Raw genomic sequence first — 23,191 nt, 5'->3', positions numbered from 1 at the left:
GTCACACTCACACCTCTGCCTGTTTATGACTAACCCATAATGCAGCAGCCCCAGGGTCACACTCACACCTCTGCCTGTTTATGACTAACCCATAATGCAGCAGCCCCAGGGTCACACTCACATCGCTGCTTGGTTTATGACTAACCCATAATGCAGCAGCCCCAGGGTCACACTCACACCTCTGCCTGTTTATGACTAACCCATAATGCAGCAGCCCCAGGGTCACACTCACACCTCTGCCTGTTTATGACTAACCCATAATGCAGCAGCCCCAGGGTCACACTCATACCTCTGCCTGTTTATGACTAACCCATAATGCAGCAGACCCAGGGTCACACTCACACCTCTGCCTGGTTTATGACTAACCCATAATGCAGCAGCCCCAGGGTCACACTCACACCTCTGCCTGGTTTATGACTAACCCATAATGCAGCAGCCCCAGGCTCACACTCACACCTCTGCCTGGTTTATGACTAACCCATACTGCAGCACCCCCAGGGTCACACTCACACCTCTGCCTGGTTTATGACTAACCCATAATGCAGCAGCCCCAGGATCACACTCACACCTCTGCCTGTTTATGACTAACCCATAATGCAGCAGCCCCAGGGTCACACTCACACCTCTGCCTGTTTATGACTAACCCATAATGCAGCAGCCCCAGGGTCACACTCACACCTCTGCCTGTTTATGACTAACCCATAATGCAGCAGCCCCAGGGTCACACTCACATCGCTGCCTGGTTTATGACTTACCCATAATGCAGCAGCCCCAGGGTCACACTCACACCTCTGCCTGGTTTATGACTAACCCATAATGCAGCAGCCCCAGGGTCACACTCACACCTCTGCCTGGTTTATGACTAACCCATAATGCAGCAGCCCCAGGCTCACACTCACACCTCTACCTGGTTTATGACTAACCCATACTGCAGCACCCCCAGGGTCACACTCACACCTCTGCCTGGTTTATGACTAACCCATAATGCAGCAGCCCCAGGGTCACACTCACACCTCTGCCTGTTTATGACTAACCCATAATACAGCAGCCCCAGGCTCACACTCACACCTCTGCCTGGTTTATGACTAACCCATACTGCAGCACCCCCAGGGTCACACTCACACCTCTGCCTGGTTTATGACTAACCCATAATGCAGCAGCCCCAGGGTCACACTCACACCTCTGCCTGTTTATGACTAACCCATAATGCAGCAGCCCCAGGGTCACACTCACACCTCTGCCTGGTTTATGACTAACCCATAATGCAGCAGCCCCAGGCTCACACTCACACCTCTGCCTGGTTTATGACTAACCCATACCGCAGCACCCCCAGGGTCACACTCACACCTCTGCCTGGTTTATGACTAACCCATAATGCAGCAGCCCCAGGGTCACACTCACACCTCTGCCTGTTTATAACTAACCAATAATGCAGCAGCCCCAGGGTCACACTCACACCTCTGCCTGTTTATGACTAACCCATAATGCAGCAGCCCCAGGGTCACACTCACACCTCTGCCTGGTTTATGACTAATCCATAATGCAGCAGCCCCAGGGTCACACTCACATCGCTGCCTGGTTTACGACTAACCCATAATGCAGCAGCCCCAGGGTCACACTCAAACCTCTGCCTGGTTTATGACTAACCCATAATGCAGCAGCCCCAGGGTCACACTCACACCTCTGCCTGTTTATGACTAACCCATAATGCAGCAGCCCCAGGGTCACACTCACACCTCTGCCTGTTTATGACTAACCCATAATGCAGCAGCCCCAGGGTCACACTCACATCGCTGCTTGGTTTATGACTAACCCATAATGCAGCAGCCCCAGGGTCACACTCACACCTCTGCCTGTTTATGACTAACCCATAATGCAGCAGCCCCAGGGTCACACTCACATCGCTGCCTGGTTTATGACTAACCCATAATGCAGCAGCCCCAGGGTCACACTCACACCTCTGCCTGTTTATGACTAACCCATAATGCAGCAGCCCCAGGGTCACACTCACATCGCTGCCTGGTTTATGACTAACCCATAATGCAGTAGCCCCAGGGTCACACTCACACCTCTGCCTGTTTATGAGTAACCCATAATGCAGCAGCCCCAGGGTCACACTCACACCTCTGCCTGTTTATGACTAACCCATAATGCAGCAGCCCCAGGGTCACACTCACATCGCTGCCTGGTTTATGACTAACCCATAATGCAGCAGCCCCAGGGTCACACTCACACCTCTGCCTGTTTATGACTAACCCATAATGCAGCAGCCCCAGGGTCACACTCACATCGCTGCCTGGTTTATGACTTACCCATAATGCAGCAGCCCCAGGGTCACACTCACACCTCTGCCTGGTTTATGACTAATCCATAATGCAGCAGCCCCAGGGTCACACTCACATCGCTGCCTGGTTTACGACTAACCCATAATGCAGCAGCCCCAGGGTCACACTCAAACCTCTGCCTGGTTTATGACTAACCCATAATGCAGCAGCCCCAGGGTCACACTCACATCGCTGCCTGGTTTATGACTAACTCATAATGCAGCAGCCCCAGGGTCACACTCACATCGCTGCCTGGTTTATGACTAACCCATAATGCAGCAGCCCCAGGGTCACACTCACACCTCTGCCTGGTTTATGACTAACCCATAATGCAGCAGCCCCAGGGTCACACTCACACCTCTGCCTGTTTATGACTAACCCATAATGCAGCAGCCCCAGGGTCACACTCACACCTCTGCTTGGTTTATGACTAATCCATAATGCAGCAGCCCCAGGGTCACACTCACATCGCTGCCTGGTTTACGACTAACCCATAATGCAGCAGCCCCAGGGTCACACTCAAACCTCTGCCTGGTTTATGACTAACCCATAATGCAGCAGCCCCAGGGTCACACTCACACCTCTGCCTGTTTATGACTAACCCATAATGCAGCAGCCCCAGGGTCACACTCACACCTCTGCCTGTTTATGACTAACCCATAATGCAGCAGCCCCAGGGTCACACTCACACCTCTGCCTGTTTACGACTAACCCATAATGCAGCAGCCCCAGGGTCACACTCAAACCTCTGCCTGGTTTATGACTAACCCATAATGCAGCAGCCCCAGGGTCACACTCACATCGCTGCCTGGTTTATGACTAACCCATAATGCAGCAGCCCTAGGGTCACACTCACACCTCTGCCTGGTTTATGACTAACCCATAATGCAGCAGCCCCAGGGTCACACTCACACCTCTGCCTGTTTATGACTAACCCATAATGCAGCAGCCCCAGGGTCACACTCACACCTCTGCCTGATTTATGACTAATCCATAATGCAGCAGCCCCAGGGTCACACTCACATCGCTGCCTGGTTTACGACTAACCCATAATGCAGCAGCCCCAGGGTCACACTCAAACCTCTGCCTGGTTTATGACTAACCCATAATGCAGCAGCCCCAGGGTCACACTCACACCTCTGCCTGTTTATGACCAACCCATAATGCAGCAGCCCCAGGGTCACACTCACACCTCTGCCTGTTTATGACTAACCCATAATGCAGCAGCCCCAGGGTCACACTCACACCTCTGGTTTGTACCTTGCGCCGGAGCTGACTCTCACTCAGATACTTGTCCTTCTGCAGCAGCTGGACCAGGTCTTTGTAAACCGAGCGCTGGACTGAGACCAGAACAAGAGCATTATTATGATGAGGGAGCTGCTCTCAGGTCTGATGAAGTGAACACGCCATGTGTGGTCATCACACGTGACATGTCCACATGACATGTACACACGACACTGCGTACTCGTCACGTGTACTCGTCACTGCGTACTCGTCACTGCGTACTCATCACGTGTACTTGTACATACTCACTGGAGTCGCCCAGAACCACCACGAACTTATTGTGCAGTAGTGTGAGGACCTGTTGGTGGCTCACGCTCTTCAGAGCCTCATTCTGTCAATCACAACAACACGTCAGTCGCTTGTATTTGAGTTCATTTGAAATCATTTGTTCATTTTTATTGGCAGCTATATTTTCTGGCCTTTAACATGGGACATGTTAAAAACATTCCTGACAAATGAACTTCTACTCTCAATATTCAATTAGTTACAGTTTATTGTAACTCAGAAAATAAATAGCAGAAAATATACTTGTCAATTCATTCCAAAATCAAATTTAAATTATAATAATGAAAAAGACCTCAGCACTAAACCAGGACAAAAAGGATACGTTAGGAAAATAATGACTTTTGAATCAAACATATTTGATGCTTTTAAAGTGATGAAAGACATTATTGTGCTGCTTAAATGTGCAGGTTTATAACGTCTCTACACATATTTATGCTCCACTGTTTTCTTCCAGAATTGCACACATTTGGACAGAACTTACCATGATTTAAAAACAGAAGCACAAACACCACGTTATCTGCTAAAAACTTGAGAGCTAAATCTAAAAATCTCTTTTTCTTCAAACAGTTCGGTCAAAAGCAGCAGTGTTAATAAAAACGTGCAGAAATAAAAATGAGTCCAGTTTTGTGTCGGTTTCAGCTCGTCATGTCCGCGGGAAAGTTGTTGTTTAGAGACGTTTAAAGTTAAAAACAATTCGTGTCTACGCATGCGCACACCATTAGCCGCAGGTGTGCACGTGCACGGCGCTGAGCGCGTTCACGCGGCCTCGGGACGTCAACGTTTGTTTTTGATTGTGACGTCATTATGTTCTATCTTTTTATCGTGTCCCCAAAGTGTCTGGGGCCATAAAACATTAAAAGACAATTCGTTATTTCCTTTTAAATAAGAGACAAAAATGGAAACGTAAAAGTAAAAGAAGTGTATTCGAATATTCATATCTAATGAACAAAAAATAACAAGAACAAAATATTTGAAATATATAAATTTTGTGCTTAATGGTTTTAACTATATTCAACAGAATTAAAATGTACACAAAAGAAAATATATTTTTTTTAATTCAACTTCGGATGTGGGCAGCTGGAAAATTGTCCATGAGCATGGTAGAAAAGTAATGGAATCTTTCGCCAATCAAATCGCCATGGAGCTACGCTGTTTACGCCATGGAGCTACACTGTTTACGCCATGGAGCTACGCTGTTTACGCCATGGAGCTACGCTGTTTACGCCATGGAGCTACACTGTTTACGCCATGGAGCTACGCTGTTTACGCCATGGAGCTACGCTGTTTACGCCATGGATCTACACTGTTTACGCCATGGAGCTACGCTGTTTACGCCATGGAGCTACGCTGTTTACGCCATGGAGCTACGCTGTTTACGCCATGGAGCTACGCTGTTTACGCCATGGAGCTACACTGTTTACGCCATGGAGCTACACTGTTTACGCCATGGAGCTACACTGTTAACGTAGCTTAGAGTGTGCGCTTAAGGAGCACTTGAACTGAGCTTCTGTGTCAAACGTAGTTCAAAAACCATCCAGAATGACATGTGATGTGTCGCTCTCCGTTACCTTGACTGAAAACACACTGAACAGGAGTGTTTTTTAAGTTTTATTACCTGGATAATTCCAACGCTGAAAGCATTGCTGAACTTCTATTCAAAAAATATGGTTTGGATATTAGAAAACCCATGACAGAATGCTAAAAATGACATGTCTTTAAGAACAACCTCCCAAACAGCAATAATGTCTGTGATGATTAAATATAAAAATGTTAAACGTTAGACATGTAGTTCAGAGTAACTAATGCCACTTAGACGCTGTTTTATGAAACAGGCACCAACAATTGTTTGTGTTTTTTATATTCTCTTCATGTAGTAATGTCTACTATGCACTATAAGTTTTTTTTAAGATTTGTGTTTTGCTCTTTACAATCTGATATTTTATTAATGTTTCATTTTTTCTCAAATGTATTTCCTCACGAATGGAATCTGCCTCTAAGTCAAAGTATTACTATTACCAAACGTGGAAATATTGTTTCTTTACTTCATTAATTCAGTTGTAAATGTGAATTTAAAATGTATTTGTATAGTCAATGTCAAATATTGACATTTGGACATTAAAAAACAGGGTAGTTGGTTTCACATAATGCCCCCTGTATCTACATGGATCTATATCTGATCAAACCGGACTCTTTCTATGATCCACAATGAGAACCATCTCTTTTGTAGGTACATTTTTAAGAGATGATTTAAGAGATGATGCATTATTGCTGCATGTTTGAGCCTGTATTGTCCTGCAACTGAGGCTTGAGTGCTCGGGAAATGTTTGTTTTCACCTACCCCCTATCCCCTTGTGCCGTCTTCACATGCTGCTCATTCAAAAAGTCAGACATTAGGATTTGAAAGGTTCACAAAACCATTATTTCCATGCAGGACGAAATGAAAATCCTCTGCTTGTTACGGTGAAACGTCTTATCGGTTCTGCAATTTTGAACAGGAAGTACTTGGGCTGGTTTGGCCCTTTCAGATAAAAATTGCTGTTTACAATGTACAAAATCTAAGCCTAATGATCTACACGTCACTGCAGTGTCACTGCGTACACGTCACTGCAGTGTCACTGCGTACACGTCACTGCATACACGTCACTGCAGTGTCACTGCGTACTGCGTACACGTCACTGTGTACTGCATACACGCCACTGCGTACTGCGTACACGCCACTGCGTACTGCGTACTGCGTACTGCGTACACGTCACTGTGTACTGCATACACGTCACTGTGTACTGCGTACACGTCACTGCGTACTGCGTACACGTCACTGTGTACACGCCACTGTGTACTGCGTACACGTCACTGCGTACTGCGTACACGTCACTGTGTACACGTCACTGTGTACTGCGTACACGTCACTGCGTGTAAGCAACTGTATAATAAACATTATACAGTAATGTTTATTCTGTATTGTACACAGCTCTTGTGCCTTAAGTATGTACAATAATATGATAAGTATATTGAATGCATGAAATAAAATGAAAGACAAAAGACACGTTATTTTATTTATTCATTCTTTCAGCCAGATATATATTTTATTTTTAGTTCTTCTGCTAGTATTGGGACTTTATACTTTTGTTATAAAATTATGTTAACACATTTGCGTATTTGCTATTATCTCCCATATTTACACTGTTATTTACAGAAGTGTGCATTGAGTTTGTTAAATACAGAAACAAACAAACATTGACAGAAGTTGCAGAGCCCTTTAGAACATTATAGACCAATATTTGAAATCGAGAAATCTAAAAGTCACTGTCTTGATCATACTCCATGACTTTTAGCTCCTTGTCTTTGTTCCAATCTTTCTTCAGGTCCTCGTGGTCCTCGCGGCCCTCGTGGTCCTCCTGGTCCCCCTGCTCCTCCTGGTCCTCCTGGTCCTCCTGGTCCTCCTGGTCCTCATGGTCCTCATGGTGCTGGTGGAACTCACTGTAGATGCCGCTCAGAGCCACCGCTGCCTCCAGAGACACTTTCAGATATCCAATCGCTTCTCTGTTCTCATCTATGCCAACAACTGAAAAACAAGAGTCCATCACTACAAATGACTAGAAGATCCTAACCAGAGAGAAAGACATGAAGAGCAGAGGTGTGGACTTGGACTTGAAGCCCTGTGACTTTTTTGGCTGTATTTGGTCATTTGGTAACACTTGAAAGGACTTGGGACTGGATTTGGACTTGTGACTTACTTGAGACTTGTAAAAGAGCATGGCGAGACATTCAGCATTATTAGAACTAGTAGTTCAAACTAAATGAAAAACAATACCTATTTAAGCAAATCAATAAAAACCCCCTGCTATTATTTTTATCAACTGACAATGTCAATAAATCCCTTTCTGAAATGTTTTACATTTGTAATATTTTAAATGTTCTGAACACACAGTGAAATGGTAGTGGGACAATGGACACATACTCTGGATGTCCCGCTCCACCACATCTTCCCCGGTCTCCAGCAGGTCTCTGAGGTCCAGGAAAGCATGTCCCACGTCTTCACACTCGTCCTCGTCGTCCATGGGCTCGCTCACCACCGTGAACTTCAACCTGCCACAGTCGTAACAACACTAAGTGAGTGAAGTCATTGGAATTTGAAAAAAACAACTTTTACACATCAAAAACACAGCAGGAGCTTCAGCTTCATCCACTGCTTGTTTCACGAGCCACTCTGAGCCTCACAAGAACTACTCACTTTACAATTTCTCACATTTGTGGTTCAAGGTAAATATCTGGAGGTTTCCTGAGCTGTTTCTAAGTCCATAAAGCTGAAGTATCCAAACTATGGCCCAAACTACAGCCCAGGGGCCAGCGGCCCTTGCAACAATTTTTTTGGCCTCCTCAAATCTTCTGCCATTATAACCAAAATAAGAGTAGATAGAATTGCTATTATGGTTCCGAATTGAGATGTGGTGACAGGTTTGCACACCGCTGCCATAAATCTTCCCCAGCTCTAACTCGGTTTTTGACATTAATTAGCTACACTAACTAATATGTGCTTTTGTAGATCAAAATCTTATAAAAGATTTTTTGCAAGTAGCAAAAAATGAGATGCCAAAGCAAAAGTACAACAGCATGTTTACAATACTGGAACTCTACTTAATGCAGAATATGCATCCTTTAAACTAAAATGACTTGCTTTAAGAACAGAGGTGCTCACCTGCCCTGGTGGGGGTCGGTGGCCTCCAGCATGGTGAACAGGTAGTGTCTGAGAGGAGCTACATGGGCCCCGTGCACGTAGATGACTGAAAGACAGAGACAGAGAGTGACATGGCGAGTTAAGATCTCCGAGGAAAAAAACCTTTACCAGAATAGTCTGTTAATACACCAGCAAAACATTAAATACACAAATAAAATGAACTACAGAACAAAACCAGAGAGCAAAGAAGCACATTCTAAAATAAATCAAATGAAATAAAATCAGGGCAAATACAAATCATGGACATAGTTTGTCCATAGTTTGTCTGTCAAAGAGGTCATCCACTTTTTGTAATGGGCTTTTTTGCCCTGACCCTGACCCTTGCCCTAACCCTAACCCAAGTATACTCCAAATGTATACACCCATCTTGTAAGGAGTTTTGAGACTCAAGTACATAGTTCAAATAGTTCTATTTGAAAGGGATGGCAATGTCAAAAACAGTCATTTCAGTACAATATTTTTGAGCAACAGCCCAGTCCTCAAACACGTGATCGTGGTTTCCCTCCTGATGTCACAGTTTCTCCAGCAATTAGCATGAAAAAAACTTTTTTCTTACAAAATTCCTTCCAAACGTGATTGTGTCGCCCTCCACTGGGATGTACCTGCACTTTCCCACTCTACGTCTGTCAAAATAAGGTTACATTCTCTTTCCCATTCGTTCCTAATATTATTAGTAGAGTAGTCTGCGACTAACTGGCCCTTGTCCAGGGTGTACCCCGCCTAAGGCCCAAAGTCACTAGGATAGGCTCCAGTCACCCACGACCCCTAACGGGATCAAGAGGTAGAAGGTGAATGAATGAATAGTAGAGCAGCTGTTCAGATTATTAATACATTTATATAATTTGTTTGGATATTATTCCGATTTATAAGCTTTAATAACTGCGACGAGTTGGCCACTGTCCAGGATGTCCAGGCCTGAAGTCACTGGGATAGGCTCCAGTCACCCGCGACCCTGAAAGGGAACAAGCGGTAGAAAATGGATGGATGGATGGATGGATGAAGCTTTAATAAATATTTCAGTCAAAGGGTTACTGAGGCTGTTGCTTTGTTTAATTTCTTGGTTATAATAACTTTCCTATTCATATAAAAGTCCAGTTTCTCCAAGTTAAAGGATTCTTTCAACAAATTGTGTGATTTTCCTTTACAATGTGGTACAAAACCTAAATACCTTTTGTTATCCAGACCTTGAATCTCAGATGTCTTGTGTAAGTCACACCTTCTTGCTTTTGAACTGGAGGTCTCCTTTAACTTTTGTAGCCTTCATGATGCGCTCCTTCACATGATGGTTAAGAAACCTCATTATCAGGCCTCGTACTTCATCAGCTCCTCATCTTGTCCTCTCTATAGTAATGGAGTCTGATTTTATCTGACTTTATCCACCTCGACTTTCAGCTCCCGTAACTCATCCATAATGTCTGAAATACGCTGCACTGCCTCAGCAACGGGCATAGCGCCTTCTTCTCCGGCCTTCAGCTCCAGTACATCGGCTTCCATTCTGTCGAGCTGGCCACCTGTTGTAAAGTTTTGTCATTTCTCCTGTCTTGTGCGGGCCTGGGGGTTGGCTGTATAACAGGGAGTGGTCCCTCAAGAGCCGTGCAGCATGAGCATCATTATCTTGTGGGGAATGCTGTTTTCCACCAAGGTTACAGTCCTTTAGTTTTGATTGTTTAGCTCCTGAAGCGTTACCTCCGTGTTTATTCCATGTTTACACATCTCTCTCAGCGTCTTGATCCTTGGTTTGTGGGTGGAAAGGAGATTTTAAAGACAAATATCATCAGCAGGGCGTTTTAGTTTGCCCCATACCCGGAGGTCCAGTCCTGACCAACATTTAATATGTAAGTGATATTAAACAGTTTCCACAGACTCACGTTGCAGGAGCAGCTCTGACATTTCTGCTGTAAATTGACATGATCAAATATATGAGCTTTGCCTACGTTACGTGTTACTGTAGCTCCTGGTGTAAGTTCCAAATAAGTTTAGGGTTTAGGGTGAAATTAGGCAATTAGTAATTATTCTTATGGTTAGGAAATGAATGTAAGTAAGTCAATGTCCCCACAAAACCCATGTGTACCTCTGGTGAAGTTGTAGTGCACCTCTTGGCCTGTGCTGGGCTTGCGCAGGGACATGGGCGTCTCGGTGGTGTGGAGGGCGACCCCCAGCAGGCGGTACTCCACAAACAGCCTCTGTACAGATTTGTCAAGAGCCACAGCGGTGGAGGGCTCCAGGCGCAAGGACAGGATCTCCACTCGGAGCCGGGGGCCATGGTACAGGCAGGCGGGTGAAGGCATGATCACCACATCACTGTGTGTTGAGCTGCTCGAGGAGAGGACTGAGGAACTCACCTCTTCATCTGTGAGGACAAGAGGAAGAGCTCTTTAGGTTAACGTGAGCAAACGAAGAAAGTCATTTGCATTCGATTAATTGGCTCTGGGGCAACTCAGCAGAAGTGAGTAGAATAGCCAAAATATGTACTCTTTTAAGAGTAAAAAGTAGTCACCCAAATATTTACTCAACCAACAAGTATTTGGTTGTCATGGTAATTTGAGTTGAGTAACAATTTGGGCATATAGACCCCTTAAAATAATGTGAATGGAGGCGACTGGAGGATAAATTGATTAAACATTTTCTATGGTAAAGTGACGTCATATATAAATGTTAAAGGACAAATACTATGCATGATTTGTATTGTTATTAGCATTTAAACATGCACTTGAGTACCATTTGGATCTCTGCAGATGAATGAAAAACTATTGTGGGCTCAACATTTCTTAAAGTATTTGTCCAGTAAAACCTAAAATCTGTCACGATCTACTTTTAAATAAAAAAAATGCAGTAACATCCAATGTTAAATGTGTTTAAACCAGGCTTTGATATAATGTATCCGAGTGATTTTACTAATGACAAGCATTTTTCATATTTTCAAGGTTAATCCCATTTCTTCATTCATAACTAATGAACTAACTAACTAACTAACATCATTATATTTCACTTCACTTCTGCCTCCATTCTGAAATTTAGAATACATTTGCAGATGTTTAAAAGGTCTATGAAAGATTTGTGATTCATAAGTTTTTGTAACATTAAATAATGCACAACATTTTCAAAGAATGACCAAAACTAAATGATATTGGAAGGAACAGTGCAAGAATCTTAAGTGTTCAAATAATGATATCATGCCGTCAACATAAAGGTTTTGTCACTTGTAGGAAGAGGAACCAACACAAAGAATCATATCTTTGAGTCTCAAAATTTGAAAACATATGAACAAATACTTGTACACTAGTTGTGTACATGAGATGTACCTTTTATACAAAAAAGTAAACAAAAAACAAATCTTTAGGAGTTTGTTTTTAGTAACTCTATTTTTGAGAATAATTTTGTAGATATGGTGACGATAGAAACTCATCAGGTATAAAACCTACACACTGTTCCATTTACTGAAGTCACATTTCCATTTGATCATAGACCGTATCGTATACTGTATATAAACGTGGATGTAGTGTTGCAGCTAATGTGGAGTTGAGTTCCCTATGTAGCAGGACGGTCTATTGTCCATCTGATTGTAGTGACTGAGGTGAGGGCGTATAAAAGGAGGGTCTATCTGACACTACCTTCAGCATAAAGCGTGGTGATCTCAAAGAAGTTCAGTGCACTTTTCGACGAGTTGTAATAACACGTAATTTATGCAATATGGTGTTAAGCAATCTTAATACAGCAGTCAGTCCTGTGTTTTAAACTCAAGCTTATATCAAGTTGTTTGTGCAGTTTGGGGTCCTTCCGGGGAGTCGGCCTCAGGTAAAAGCAGACGGGCCTCCCCTTCTTCCACCTACTGAGTGTTATCCAATAAAACTGATCTGGATCTACTAATTGTTACTCCAAAGTGAAGTGGACGTGAGGGCAGTGTTAAAACTGTAAACCATCTGAAATAATGTAACATGTGAAATTTTTTTTTAAATTTATCAAACTGGTTTATATCAATTATGAAGTTTTAATAAATGTAATCTTTTGTATATTGGTCTCTGTCCAATGCTTTAAAGTCCTAACAAACCTGTGTGACCTGTATGGAGCAGGGTCAAATAATGAATTTGAGGGTTCCCTGTCCCTTGTTTTAAAATAGAGTGGTGTTGTAAATGTGAAGCACTGTATGGCTCTACCACTCGTAATGCTACACCTATTTGGAAATCTGAGTGTGCCTTTCATAGCAGCTACAGAGCCAATCAGGAGCGAAGTTATGAAAGTTACTTGGCAGCAAGCTGTGCTACCTGTCAATCAAACCTGTTGCAAACGTGAGCTTGAGGGGACCTGATTGGTCAATTATTGTTCATCTCTTGATTTACAAAGACAATAGAAAAAATATTTAAACACCAGGATAACATCCTGGAAATCAATCTCTTTAAAAGACACTTTTTAAGAGAAGAATGTTGAGTCTGACAGCAGTAGTTAGAGAAAGAGGTGCAAATGTTTCAATAGAAAATAAATGGGAGCCAGACTCGAAAGGACTAATTCCTTCCTGTTTGGAACACGACGGCTAGCGGGCTTCCTCTGTCGAATTATATATACAGTCTATGGATTTGATTGAATATTCAATCAGAAAGTAAGTATTCTCTTTAATGTCTCATGTTTGTGGATGTCTCACCGTTGTCAGTGTGCTCTCTGTGCTCAGCCTCAGAGGCCTGGTCCTCAGAGGCCTGGTCCTCAGAGGCCTGGTCCTCAGAGGCCTTGTTCTGAGGAGTAGGATGAGCAGGTGAAGGAGTTGTTCTCCTGCGGGTTCTGGCAGAGCGCCCCCTGGAGGGAGAACGCCTGCACAGGATAGGACAGTGGAGTTAGTCATGAAAGAGCAATATGTTTATGCACGTGAGGTTTGTAGACAATTAGACCAGGACTAATCCAGAACTAAACACAGATATAAAATGAACTAACAAGGGAATTAACAAGGGTGTATATTGGGCAAGAGACACTGCAGATGAGTAAAAATCAACAAATGTAAGATTCTTTAAAATCTTAAAAAAATGATTATGAAAAAACAGCCTTTGAAAGCTACAATGTCCCATATAAATCTATGGATGCAAGTGGATTTATTCATCCATTCATTCATCTTCTTCCGCTTATCTGGGGCCGGTTCGTGGGGGCAGCAGTCTAAGCAGGGACTCTCAAACTTCCTTCTCCCCAGACACTTCCTCCAACTCCTCCCGGGGTATCCCAAGACAATCCCAGGCCACAGAGAGACCTAGTCCCTCCAGTGTGTCCAGGGACTTCGCCGGGGCCTCTTCCTGGTGGGACATGCCCGAAACACCGATCCACCTGTCAATCTCACATACTTGTCCTTGTGGAAAAGCAGGAGGAAGTGTGGGGAGAACAAAGTCTGGGCCTCCCTGCTCAGACTCCTTCCTCCGCAACCTGGCTCTGGATAAGCGGGAGAAAATGGTGTTTTGCCTGTAACGTCTGGACTTAAGCAGAGGATTGACCTGGCACAAATCAGGTTTAAACCAGCACTACAAGAACTACAATAGGACTAAACTTAGTATCAACAAGGAGCACAACAGGTCTAAAGCAGGACTATAAGACTATAAGGGTAAGACTTAGGGTTATGCTGGTTTAGTCCAGCAAATGTTCTGGAGACCTGCTGTGGGGGGTCAGCAGTGGGTCTGGAGACCTGCTGTGGGGGGTCAGCAGTGGGTCTGGAGACCTGCTGTGGGGGGTCAGCTGGGGTTCTGGGGGCCTGCTGTGGGGGGTCAGCAGTGGGTCTGGAGACCTGCTGTGGGGGGTCAGCTGGGGTTCTGGAGACCTGCTGTGGGGGGTCAGCAGTGGGTCTGGAGACCTGCTGTGGGGGGTCAGCAGTGGGTCTGGAGACCTGCTGTGGGGGGTCAGCTGGGGTTCTGGAGACCTGCTGTGGGGGGTCAGCAGTGGGTCTGGAGACCTGCTGTGGGGGGTCAGCTGGGGTTCTGGAGACCTGCTGTGGGGGGTCAGCTGTGGGTCTGGAGACCTGCTGTGGGGGGTCAGCTGTGGGTCTAGAGACCTGCTGTGGGGGGTCAGCTGGGGTTCTGGAGACCTGCTGTGGGGGGTCAGCTGTGGGTCTTGAGACCTGCTGTGGGGGGTCAGCTGGGGTTCTGGAGACCTGCTGTGGGGGGTCAGCAGTGGGTCTGGAGACCTGCTGTGGGGGGTCAGCTGGGGTTCTGGAGACCTGCTGTGGGGGGTCAGCTGGAGTTCTGGAGACCTGCTGTGGGGGGTCAGCAGTGGGTCTGGAGACCTGCTGTGTGGGGTCAGCTCTAGTTCTGGGGGCCTGCTGTGGGGGGTCAGCAGTGGGTCTGGAGACCTGCTGTGGGGGGTCAGCTGGGGTTCTGGAGACCTGCTGTGGGGGGTCAGCAGTGGGTCTGGAGACCTGCTGTGTGGGGTCAGCTCTAGTTCTGGGGGCCTGCTGTGGGGGGTCAGCTGTGGGTCTGGAGACCAGCTGTGGGGGGTCAGCTGTGGGTCTGGAGACCTGCTGTGGGGGGTCAGCAGTGGGTCTGGAGACCTGCTGTGGGGGGTCAGCTGTGGGTCTGGAGACCTGCTGTGGGGGGTCAGCTGGGGTTCTGGAGACCTGCTGTGGGGGGTCAGCAGTGGGTCTGGAGACCTGCTGTGGGGGGTCAGCTGGGGTTCTGGAGACCTGCTGTGGGGGGTCAGCTGGTTGTGGGGGGTCAGCTGGGGTTCTGGAGACCTGCTGTGGGGGGTCAGCAGTGGGTCTGGAGACCTGCTGTGGGGGGTCAGCTGTGGGTCTGGAGACCTGCTGTGGGGGGTCAGCTGGGGTTCTGGAGACCTGCTGTGGGGGGTCAGCTGGGGTTCTGGAGACCTCCTGGGCGTCCTTTTCCGCTCTCTGGATGTCTCCACTGGGACTACAAGCTGAGGAGCGCTCTTCTGTTTCAGTGGTGGACTCGGCTGTGAGGAAAACATCTCAGGGTTAGCGCTGACCATCAACTACCAATATACCGCACCATCTGTCATGTGACATTTTGCGTGTTTGATTACATGTGTACATTTTAATTCTGATACTGTATTCAAACAGTAAGTATCAAATTAGTGTTTTCAACAAAGTACATTTACTCTAACTTAGGTCATTATGTAATGTTATGTAACACTATGGCATTAGGTACTCTATGTTACGTAGAGTTTATACTGCTCAAAAATACCCTGAAACACATGTTTTAATGATGAAAGCTAAGTTTAAAGCATACAGTGGAACAAACTAGGCAAAGTAACAACGTCTCATTACATGAAAGGCTGGTTTCCACCCGTTCACTTTGGAGCTGATCGCCACAGTCCAAAAATGTGAGCAAAACAAAAGCTAGCACACTTTAGCATGAGTTGTTTTCTGTTTAGCATCGCACACATTGCATAAAGAGAGACAAAGGCTGTGCTGTTCTGACCTTGACTCTGGGTTTGGCGATGTGTTTGTATGTACTTTTCAGCTCCTCCCTCCTCTCTGCTCCCTCCTGTTCACATCTCGTCTCCTCTGTGTCTGCTGTGGGAGCTTTCATGGGGTACTTCCACTTGATCAGGACCCGGACAACCCCGCGAGGCCCCCCGGCTGCATCCCGGAGCACATAGTCCCCTGGTGGGAGGAGCACGAGAAAGCAAAAGTTAATACCAGAATTTTTTCTCCAGGGTTCGCAATCGTTTCACAGTAAATATGAAAAAGCTCCACAAGTCTATGCCTGGGCTCCTTTGTGTTTTTAAAGCTCACAAATCTTCACAATACTGATTATTCCAGCACTCAAAGTGCTTTCACAAAAAAAAGCAACTTTAAGACTAGAAGCTTCAGCTGATTTAAATTGTGTCACACATCACAAAGATGTAACAATATCCAAATCTCACAGTACAATATTTTTTGCAATATTTTGAAGATGCTAACAGAATTGTAGAAATTCATATTTTGAAGATGCTAACAGAATTGTAGAAATTATACTTTTTCTTTTCAAAAATACCTTGACAAGACTTAGGTGTGAATCACTGTCATATCCAAAAGCCTCAAGATGAAAGTATGAAGGGGGGATGAGAGAGAAGGGAGGACATGTAGTAAATGTCGGAGTCGGGATTCGAACTCACGACACTGCGGCCATTTTACCTTTCGCCTGTAAATCCCAAATTTCCCCAAGAGATAGCGCACTTTGACCTTTTTGACACCCTAATCTTCTCTGTTAAGCATTTCCCAACTAGCATTTCTGTAAAAACATGTCAGGTCGGATGGATCACCAAATTTAAAAACTCTGAGCAGGATGTTATTTTCCTTCACTGTATCATCAGGAATCACTGTGTAAGTCTATATTGCAGCTTAACCATGTCGTGAATCCCCTTGTAAAACGTGTGAACTTTATACGCTCAAGGGGACTCCAGCATCATCACACCCTCCATCTGTTCCCTTTGGTCAAATTTTGGAACCCATTGTGGCTCTCGAGTCAAAAAGTTTGCCCATCCCTGGTCTATATGGTTCACACTGTTTTACTATTAAAGTAAAGGAACTTTTAAGTGGTTATATTTTGACAGTTCATGATATTGTTGTGATGGTTTGATATCACCATATTTCTGCTATTGTTACTCAGATTGTCAAGAAGCAAAAATCAGATACTAAATCAAGTACTGATACTAAAACAAATTTGACCGTTCTAGAACAGTCTTAAAACGAGCTTGAGCTTGATCAGAACTAGTATAAGAACACATTTATTTTGTGTTGAAAATGATGGCCATATCTATATCCAGGCATGTGGCAAAGGGCGGGACCAATGTGATCATTCATATAACAAATACTTAGACGCAAATTTCTTTCAAACAGCTGTGATCTATTATTTCATTTCATCTTTAATAATGACACATGTACCAAAATGAAGCAGAATGGACTTTAGAAACACAAAGGACCTCATTGCTAAGCCTGGTCTCACCGCGGATGTCCCGGCCCACAGCCAGCGCACGCAGGGGCACAGGGGTCTTAGCCAGGTACACCGGGGGCATCTGCTCATCACTCTCATCGAACACATACACCCACAGACTGCTGCTCCTGTCAGGGCAACAACACAACATCACTCAGAGTACATGTGATTTAAAAAAAAACATTTTTATAAACCTTCTTTTAAGTTGTCATTATGCGGTGTGTACAATTTTGAGGCAAATAATGAATTCAATACATTTTAGACTAAGGCTCTAACATAACAAAACGTGAAAAAATGAAGCACCGTATCTTTATCTATCTTTAAATCTAAAAAAAGATCAGAAATCCAAAGTGTGTGAAAACCACATATTTAAAAAGACATTTACACAAAAACTAGAAAGAGATCTTTTGACATTTATGCTCCAGGACAAACTCAGGGTTCAGGGTTTAACACAAAGCTCAAAAGAAATTATTACTATATTAATCCTACTTTTTTGTGTGCCAGTTTGATGACCTGCAGTGTGACAGCTGTATTTTCTAACACAAATTAGATTGTAATTGTTACAAGGCACTGCAGGAGAGAAAAAAAGAAGTACAAAATACAGTGCAAAATGTATTAACTATTTGACAATTTTGAAAACATTTTAAAAACTGTTGAATGGCCCTAGTCTTTACTAGTCTTTAATTTGGTAAAGTTAATAAATTAAAGGCGCAATGGACGATTTTTCGGCGATTTGAGAACTCAGGCGGAAGTGCGCATGCGCACTCCCCCGTGTGGACTGATACAACACACACGTGGGTTTGTTTATTAGCGCGACGGATCGCATCGCATCTCGTCTCCGTAGATTTCTGTCCACTTCTGCGTCAGCTCGAACAGTCTTTCTCCGTCTTCATTTTGTCCCGTACACTGAGGGAACTATATTATGATAGATCAATGCGCTTAGACACGCGGAAACGTGGGGACGAGCGCACGCGGCTGCAGGTGAGCGGTAGGTGCGTTTTATGATTGATACGTGGCAGGACTAATCGGCAGTCCACGCAACGAGGAAATAAGACTCAGATTTGGGCCAAAAAAATAGAAAATAATGAATTATGTATTAATCTGGAATATAACAATATTGGTTATAGTTTCATGTTAAAAAGTCCTCCAATATCACCTATAATGGTATTAGCACAAGTATATTGTGCATCTGTATATATGAATGTTAATGCAATGAGATGAGTTAACTGGACTAAAAGAATTCCTGATACACTGTAGGTAACAGCAGCTGCACTGGGCTGTGTATATGCCATGTACCGGAGGTAGCTGAGGAGGTCGGCGCTCACTGCCAGTGGGAAGCAAGTGGAGTGGTTGTACACCGGGTCTGTGGAGCACAGCACGGTGGGGGAGGCATGTGGCGGCAGGTCGTACAGGCGGTAGGTGAGGTAAGCGTCCGGCAGCAGCCCGGGCCAGCGGGAGCTCAGCCCTACGCAGCGCTCCAGAGTCACCAGCAGCTCATTAGGGACACCACCACCGCCAAAGTCCAGCACCTCCTGCACACACAGGGACAAAATAAAGGCACAATTGACATATGCAAGCTTGAGTTCAAATATATTCTATTTATTATTCATGTGTCGATTTGAATGGGGACACTGCACATTAAAATCATTTCTGTGAAAGAGCCGCCACAGTCTAAAAACCAAATATAAACGTCTCCAACTCAACATGTAATCATCTGGAGTCATGTTTCAACACGAGTCATTCTCGTCTGCGGATCTAGTCTGAGAACTGAGATACTGATCCTGCTCTGAGCTGCCCACCGGGTGGAACCTCCTGATAATAGCCTGTGCTGTTTATTAGAACTTGTTTAAGTTTCCCCAGAAACTAATCAAACTATTATATATCCTATCTGACTGCAGCTCCCTCATCACGGATGAGTACCTGATTAGCATCTGAATGGCCAGGGCTGATCCCGCCCCATGGCTTCAAAATGCTGCTGTATATTGCGGGTAAATTGAACCTTAAAACTCCATTTCTGTTTTTTAACTTTAAATTTATTTTTTTAACTCCTCTTTCAAACATCACCTCACTGTCTTCGATACAGTGGTTTGTGGCTTTATGATGAAGATGCACGGCACTCTGCGGTCCTGAACTTGAGTGTCTTCTGTGTTGATACAGCCTTTTGTGAAGTGGCTGTTTCGTCTCACATGAAACGCTCTTCACAACTTTCCTCACTGCATTGGCTTGAATAAACTACATTGCTCTGTATTTGAGTGGGCACCTTGTCCTTAGGGTGAACCTGTGTTTGTGTGTTGAACAGGAATATTGTGCTGTCTAAAACTACTTTGTATTTTTTCAGACAGTCCAGAGACATAAGGATGGAGATTCCATTCCTTCTTGGTTTGATGAGTAAAAAAAAAAATCTTCTGGATAAAGTCTGCATTCTTGACACAATGAAGACTTTAAGAAACTTTAAACAGAAACTGCAACTGTTCAGATTCAAACTTCATCCATGACAAAATGAAAAGTCCTGCCCACCAGTGTCCCGATCATGGCTCCAGGCCCACTGAGATTCTTGCTTGAAGAAAAAAACCAAGAAGCACCGACAGTAAAATTGCAGCCCATTTAAAAACCCAAATATATGAATATTCAAGCCTTATAGCCCCATAGGCTGCCTCTTCTCTTGTTGTTTTCTGAGTTTTAAGGCAAGTGCTGCTCTCTCCCAGCATGTAGCCAATTATTATTCTGGGTTTTTCCCATTTTTCCCTGTGAGTCAGATCAACAACCCCCAACCCAAACGCTCTTCTCTCTCAGCCGGGGTCAAACGGAGCTAGCCTAGGTGCGGAAGTGGATGGAGTAATCGACCACTGAACAAGACCTTTGGTTCAGACCCAGAGCCTTCCAGAAGCGTCCAGAACTCGGGATGGTGAGGACCCAAAAGCGGCCTGATGAGGAGGCGTGGCCAACCGGCAGAGTGGAGTAGAGACAGGTGTAGGGAGTGGGTCTGATGAGGGACTGGCAGAGTGGAAAGACACCAGCAGAGACACCAGCAGACAGGAGGTGAGCAGACACATAATCCACCAGGGAAAACTTTACGCCCATCATAACCTTAATATATTCTCAGTAATTATCCATCAGGAACATACAACTATCCACAACAGCAATCATTTTTTATTTGTTTATTTGTTTTACCAGGTAAAACCCATTGAGATTTTAAAAGATAATATGCTAACATTATTTGGTGTAGTACCTCAGTAGAAGTGTCCTGCCAGCCCAGAGTAACCTGTGCTGGGATCTTCTGTGAGCCTCTCCCCAACACTCTCCTGGAGCCTGAGTCCACAGGTTCAGCAGGAGAGTAGAGCCGAGCCCAGAAGTCCAGCACCCCGACTGCGGTCCCTTCTGGACCTGCAGGGTGGACACACACACACACACATAAAAACACAAACAAAAAACACACACAAACAAACAAAAACACACACAAAAACAAACACAGACAAACAAAACACACACACACACACAAAAACACACACACAAAAAACACACACACACACAAACACACATAAAAAACACAAAAAAAAAAAAAACCACACACACACACACACACACACACACAACTGTGGTCATTGTTCCTCAGAGCCCAGGATATCTCCCTGTCAGAGCTAAGCACACTCTTTTCCCATTTACACTGTTATGTTACTTTCCCCCATTTGTGGCCCTCGGCCTGTTTTAATTTGGCCCCCTCAAGATCTTTATTTCTATTCTTTAGCTGTCTTAGCTATGTAACATGTGTCTCCACTTGTGTCCTTAATAGAGGTTACATTAAATAAATGAAATCATCAATTCAATAGCCTGTATTTTACAAAAAAGTGCTTATAATGATAAAAACAATGCATTAGGGCCTAATGCACAATGCTGCCCGGTGGTCGCGTGGTTAAGGCACAGAACACAGAACACCAGTGCTGCCGGCCAATGCTGTAAACACATCATATTCATGTGCACATTTTCATCTGTTATCACGCATTCACTCTCACAATCACCCTCTTTTTCATAAACTTGCCCAAGGACACAATGACAGTGTGCACTACCGCCCCCCTGTGGCACCTGGCATTCAAGCAGCCTACTATCCAAGTTCTAACCAGGCAAATCCCTGTTTAGCTTCCGAGATCTGACGAGATTCCTTATTAGAACTCAGCTCTACTTACAAAATGTATATATTTTTACTTCACAAACTCCCACTTGATTGATGTAAAACTATGATAAATATTTACCACAGGAACGATTCCACCAAAGTAACAAATCCTACTCCCAATAAAAAATAAATGACAAAAAAAAATGAATTACAAAAACCTTTACCTGTGACATGCACCCGTCCCTCCACGCGCTCCCCTCTCCTCTCCAGTGCCCCCTGCAGACTAACGTGGCCCCCTCCATGTGTGACGAAGCGGACCCCTCCCACAGCCTGGTGCAGTTCCAGCAGGGGGGCCCCGCCGCTCTGGCCCTGGCCCCGGAGCCGCTCCAGGTCCCGCGGTGTCAGGACGTAGCGTGAGGTGAAGCCGTAGCAGGGCTGGCTCCCTGACACCAGCGGCGTGGAGTGCAGCTCGAAGTCCAGCAGGCTGTAGGTGCAGAAGGTGACCACGTCCTCGAGGCCCCCGTCTGCCAGTGGGACCAGGGCCCCCAGAGCACGCAGGCCCCATGGGGTGAAGGTTAGACTCTGCAGGGGGAGAAACACAAGGACCTGGTGCATAAACTCGTGGAGGACTGTATTGCCTTAATATTTGCTTCAGGATGATCATGTTGGTTGAATATATTTCCACCAAATTCACTTTAAATATTGTGCACTTGAATCTAAATCCGTCACATAAACGTTTAAGCAAATTAAAAGTCACTCATTACTCATGCAACACTTAATAAGACAAAGGTAAAATGGGTATCAACAGAAATGGTCTTTGTTGGATATATTAGAATACCATGAGTACTTTAATACATGCTCTATAGTTCTGACCTGTAGGGTTAGTTACCATGTGACCTGCCCAAGTGCCTCATGTGTTCAGGTGATAAGAACTGCACTGTGATATGCATTGAAGAATGAGTCAAATAAACAAAACTTCTCAAAGGAACAATAAAGTGTACCTTACAATTTCGTTCATATTAAAACATATGTGGATTTCTAAATATATCCTTTTTAAATTCAATAAATCACCCCAAATTGTGAGTAAATTACAAAAGAACAAAACATGTTTAGTTTATTTGCCATTTGTAGTTTGATACTTGCAATTTTGAATGATTTATTTACAAAATATCAAACTTATTGGAATGTAAAATGAGTCTTACTTTGAGGTGCACTTGGAGCAGTGACTCCCCGGGCTTCAGCTGGGCAAAGACCAAGTCGTCCTCCAGGGGCTGGACTGTCTCCTGGTCCACCCCAGGCCAGGTGTACTGCACTGGGATGGTCCGCCTGTAGTTCCGGGGGCTGTAGGCCAGCTCCTTGAGTTGGGCTGGAGGAAAGTTGAGAAGAGTAAGTAGTTCTGCCGAGACATTCAAATGAATATTTCAACTGGTGATAAAAAGGTGTATGAAGAGTTTTGAGGACACAACGACGTATACAACCTCTGAGCTCTGGGTTGGTTGGTATCTACGGCCAAACACACTGTCCTACCAATGTATGATTGTAGTATAATATCAATTTA

At 44.6% G+C, this 23,191-nt stretch overlaps 2 protein-coding genes across 2 annotated transcripts in view; both read right to left on the bottom strand.

The window, feature by feature from the left end:
* LOC140372133 (PC-esterase domain-containing protein 1A-like) overlaps window positions 1-6,109 on the bottom strand; it is a 50,234-nt gene extending 44,125 nt beyond the window's left edge. The window contains exons 1-3 of the mRNA XM_072459418.1: window positions 6,077-6,109; window positions 3,858-3,939; window positions 3,585-3,664 (exon numbers count right to left, since the gene is read on the bottom strand). Of these exons, the coding sequence (XP_072315519.1) occupies window positions 3,585-3,664; window positions 3,858-3,939; window positions 6,077-6,109 (195 nt within the window). The remainder of the gene's footprint in view (window positions 1-3,584; window positions 3,665-3,857; window positions 3,940-6,076) is intronic.
* Window positions 6,110-7,186: 1,077 nt separating this feature from the next.
* Window positions 7,187-23,191, bottom strand: part of rpgrip1 (RPGR interacting protein 1) — a 67,766-nt gene continuing 51,761 nt past the window's right edge. The window contains exons 16-27 of the mRNA XM_072459417.1: window positions 22,836-22,999; window positions 21,858-22,215; window positions 20,755-20,909; window positions 18,822-19,057; window positions 17,538-17,653; window positions 16,029-16,213; window positions 14,381-15,540; window positions 13,265-13,428; window positions 10,700-10,978; window positions 8,590-8,674; window positions 7,852-7,979; window positions 7,187-7,455 (exon numbers count right to left, since the gene is read on the bottom strand). Of these exons, the coding sequence (XP_072315518.1) occupies window positions 7,187-7,455; window positions 7,852-7,979; window positions 8,590-8,674; window positions 10,700-10,978; window positions 13,265-13,428; window positions 14,381-15,540; window positions 16,029-16,213; window positions 17,538-17,653; window positions 18,822-19,057; window positions 20,755-20,909; window positions 21,858-22,215; window positions 22,836-22,999 (3,299 nt within the window). The remainder of the gene's footprint in view (window positions 7,456-7,851; window positions 7,980-8,589; window positions 8,675-10,699; window positions 10,979-13,264; window positions 13,429-14,380; window positions 15,541-16,028; window positions 16,214-17,537; window positions 17,654-18,821; window positions 19,058-20,754; window positions 20,910-21,857; window positions 22,216-22,835; window positions 23,000-23,191) is intronic.

Source organism: Eucyclogobius newberryi, unplaced genomic scaffold, assembly GCF_026437365.1.
Source record: "Eucyclogobius newberryi isolate DKJ021-1_F unplaced genomic scaffold, fEucNew1.0.hap1 SCAF_22, whole genome shotgun sequence".
Lineage (NCBI taxonomy): Eukaryota > Metazoa > Chordata > Actinopteri > Gobiiformes > Gobiidae > Eucyclogobius > Eucyclogobius newberryi.
This window is presented reverse-complemented; position numbering and strand designations above follow the sequence as displayed.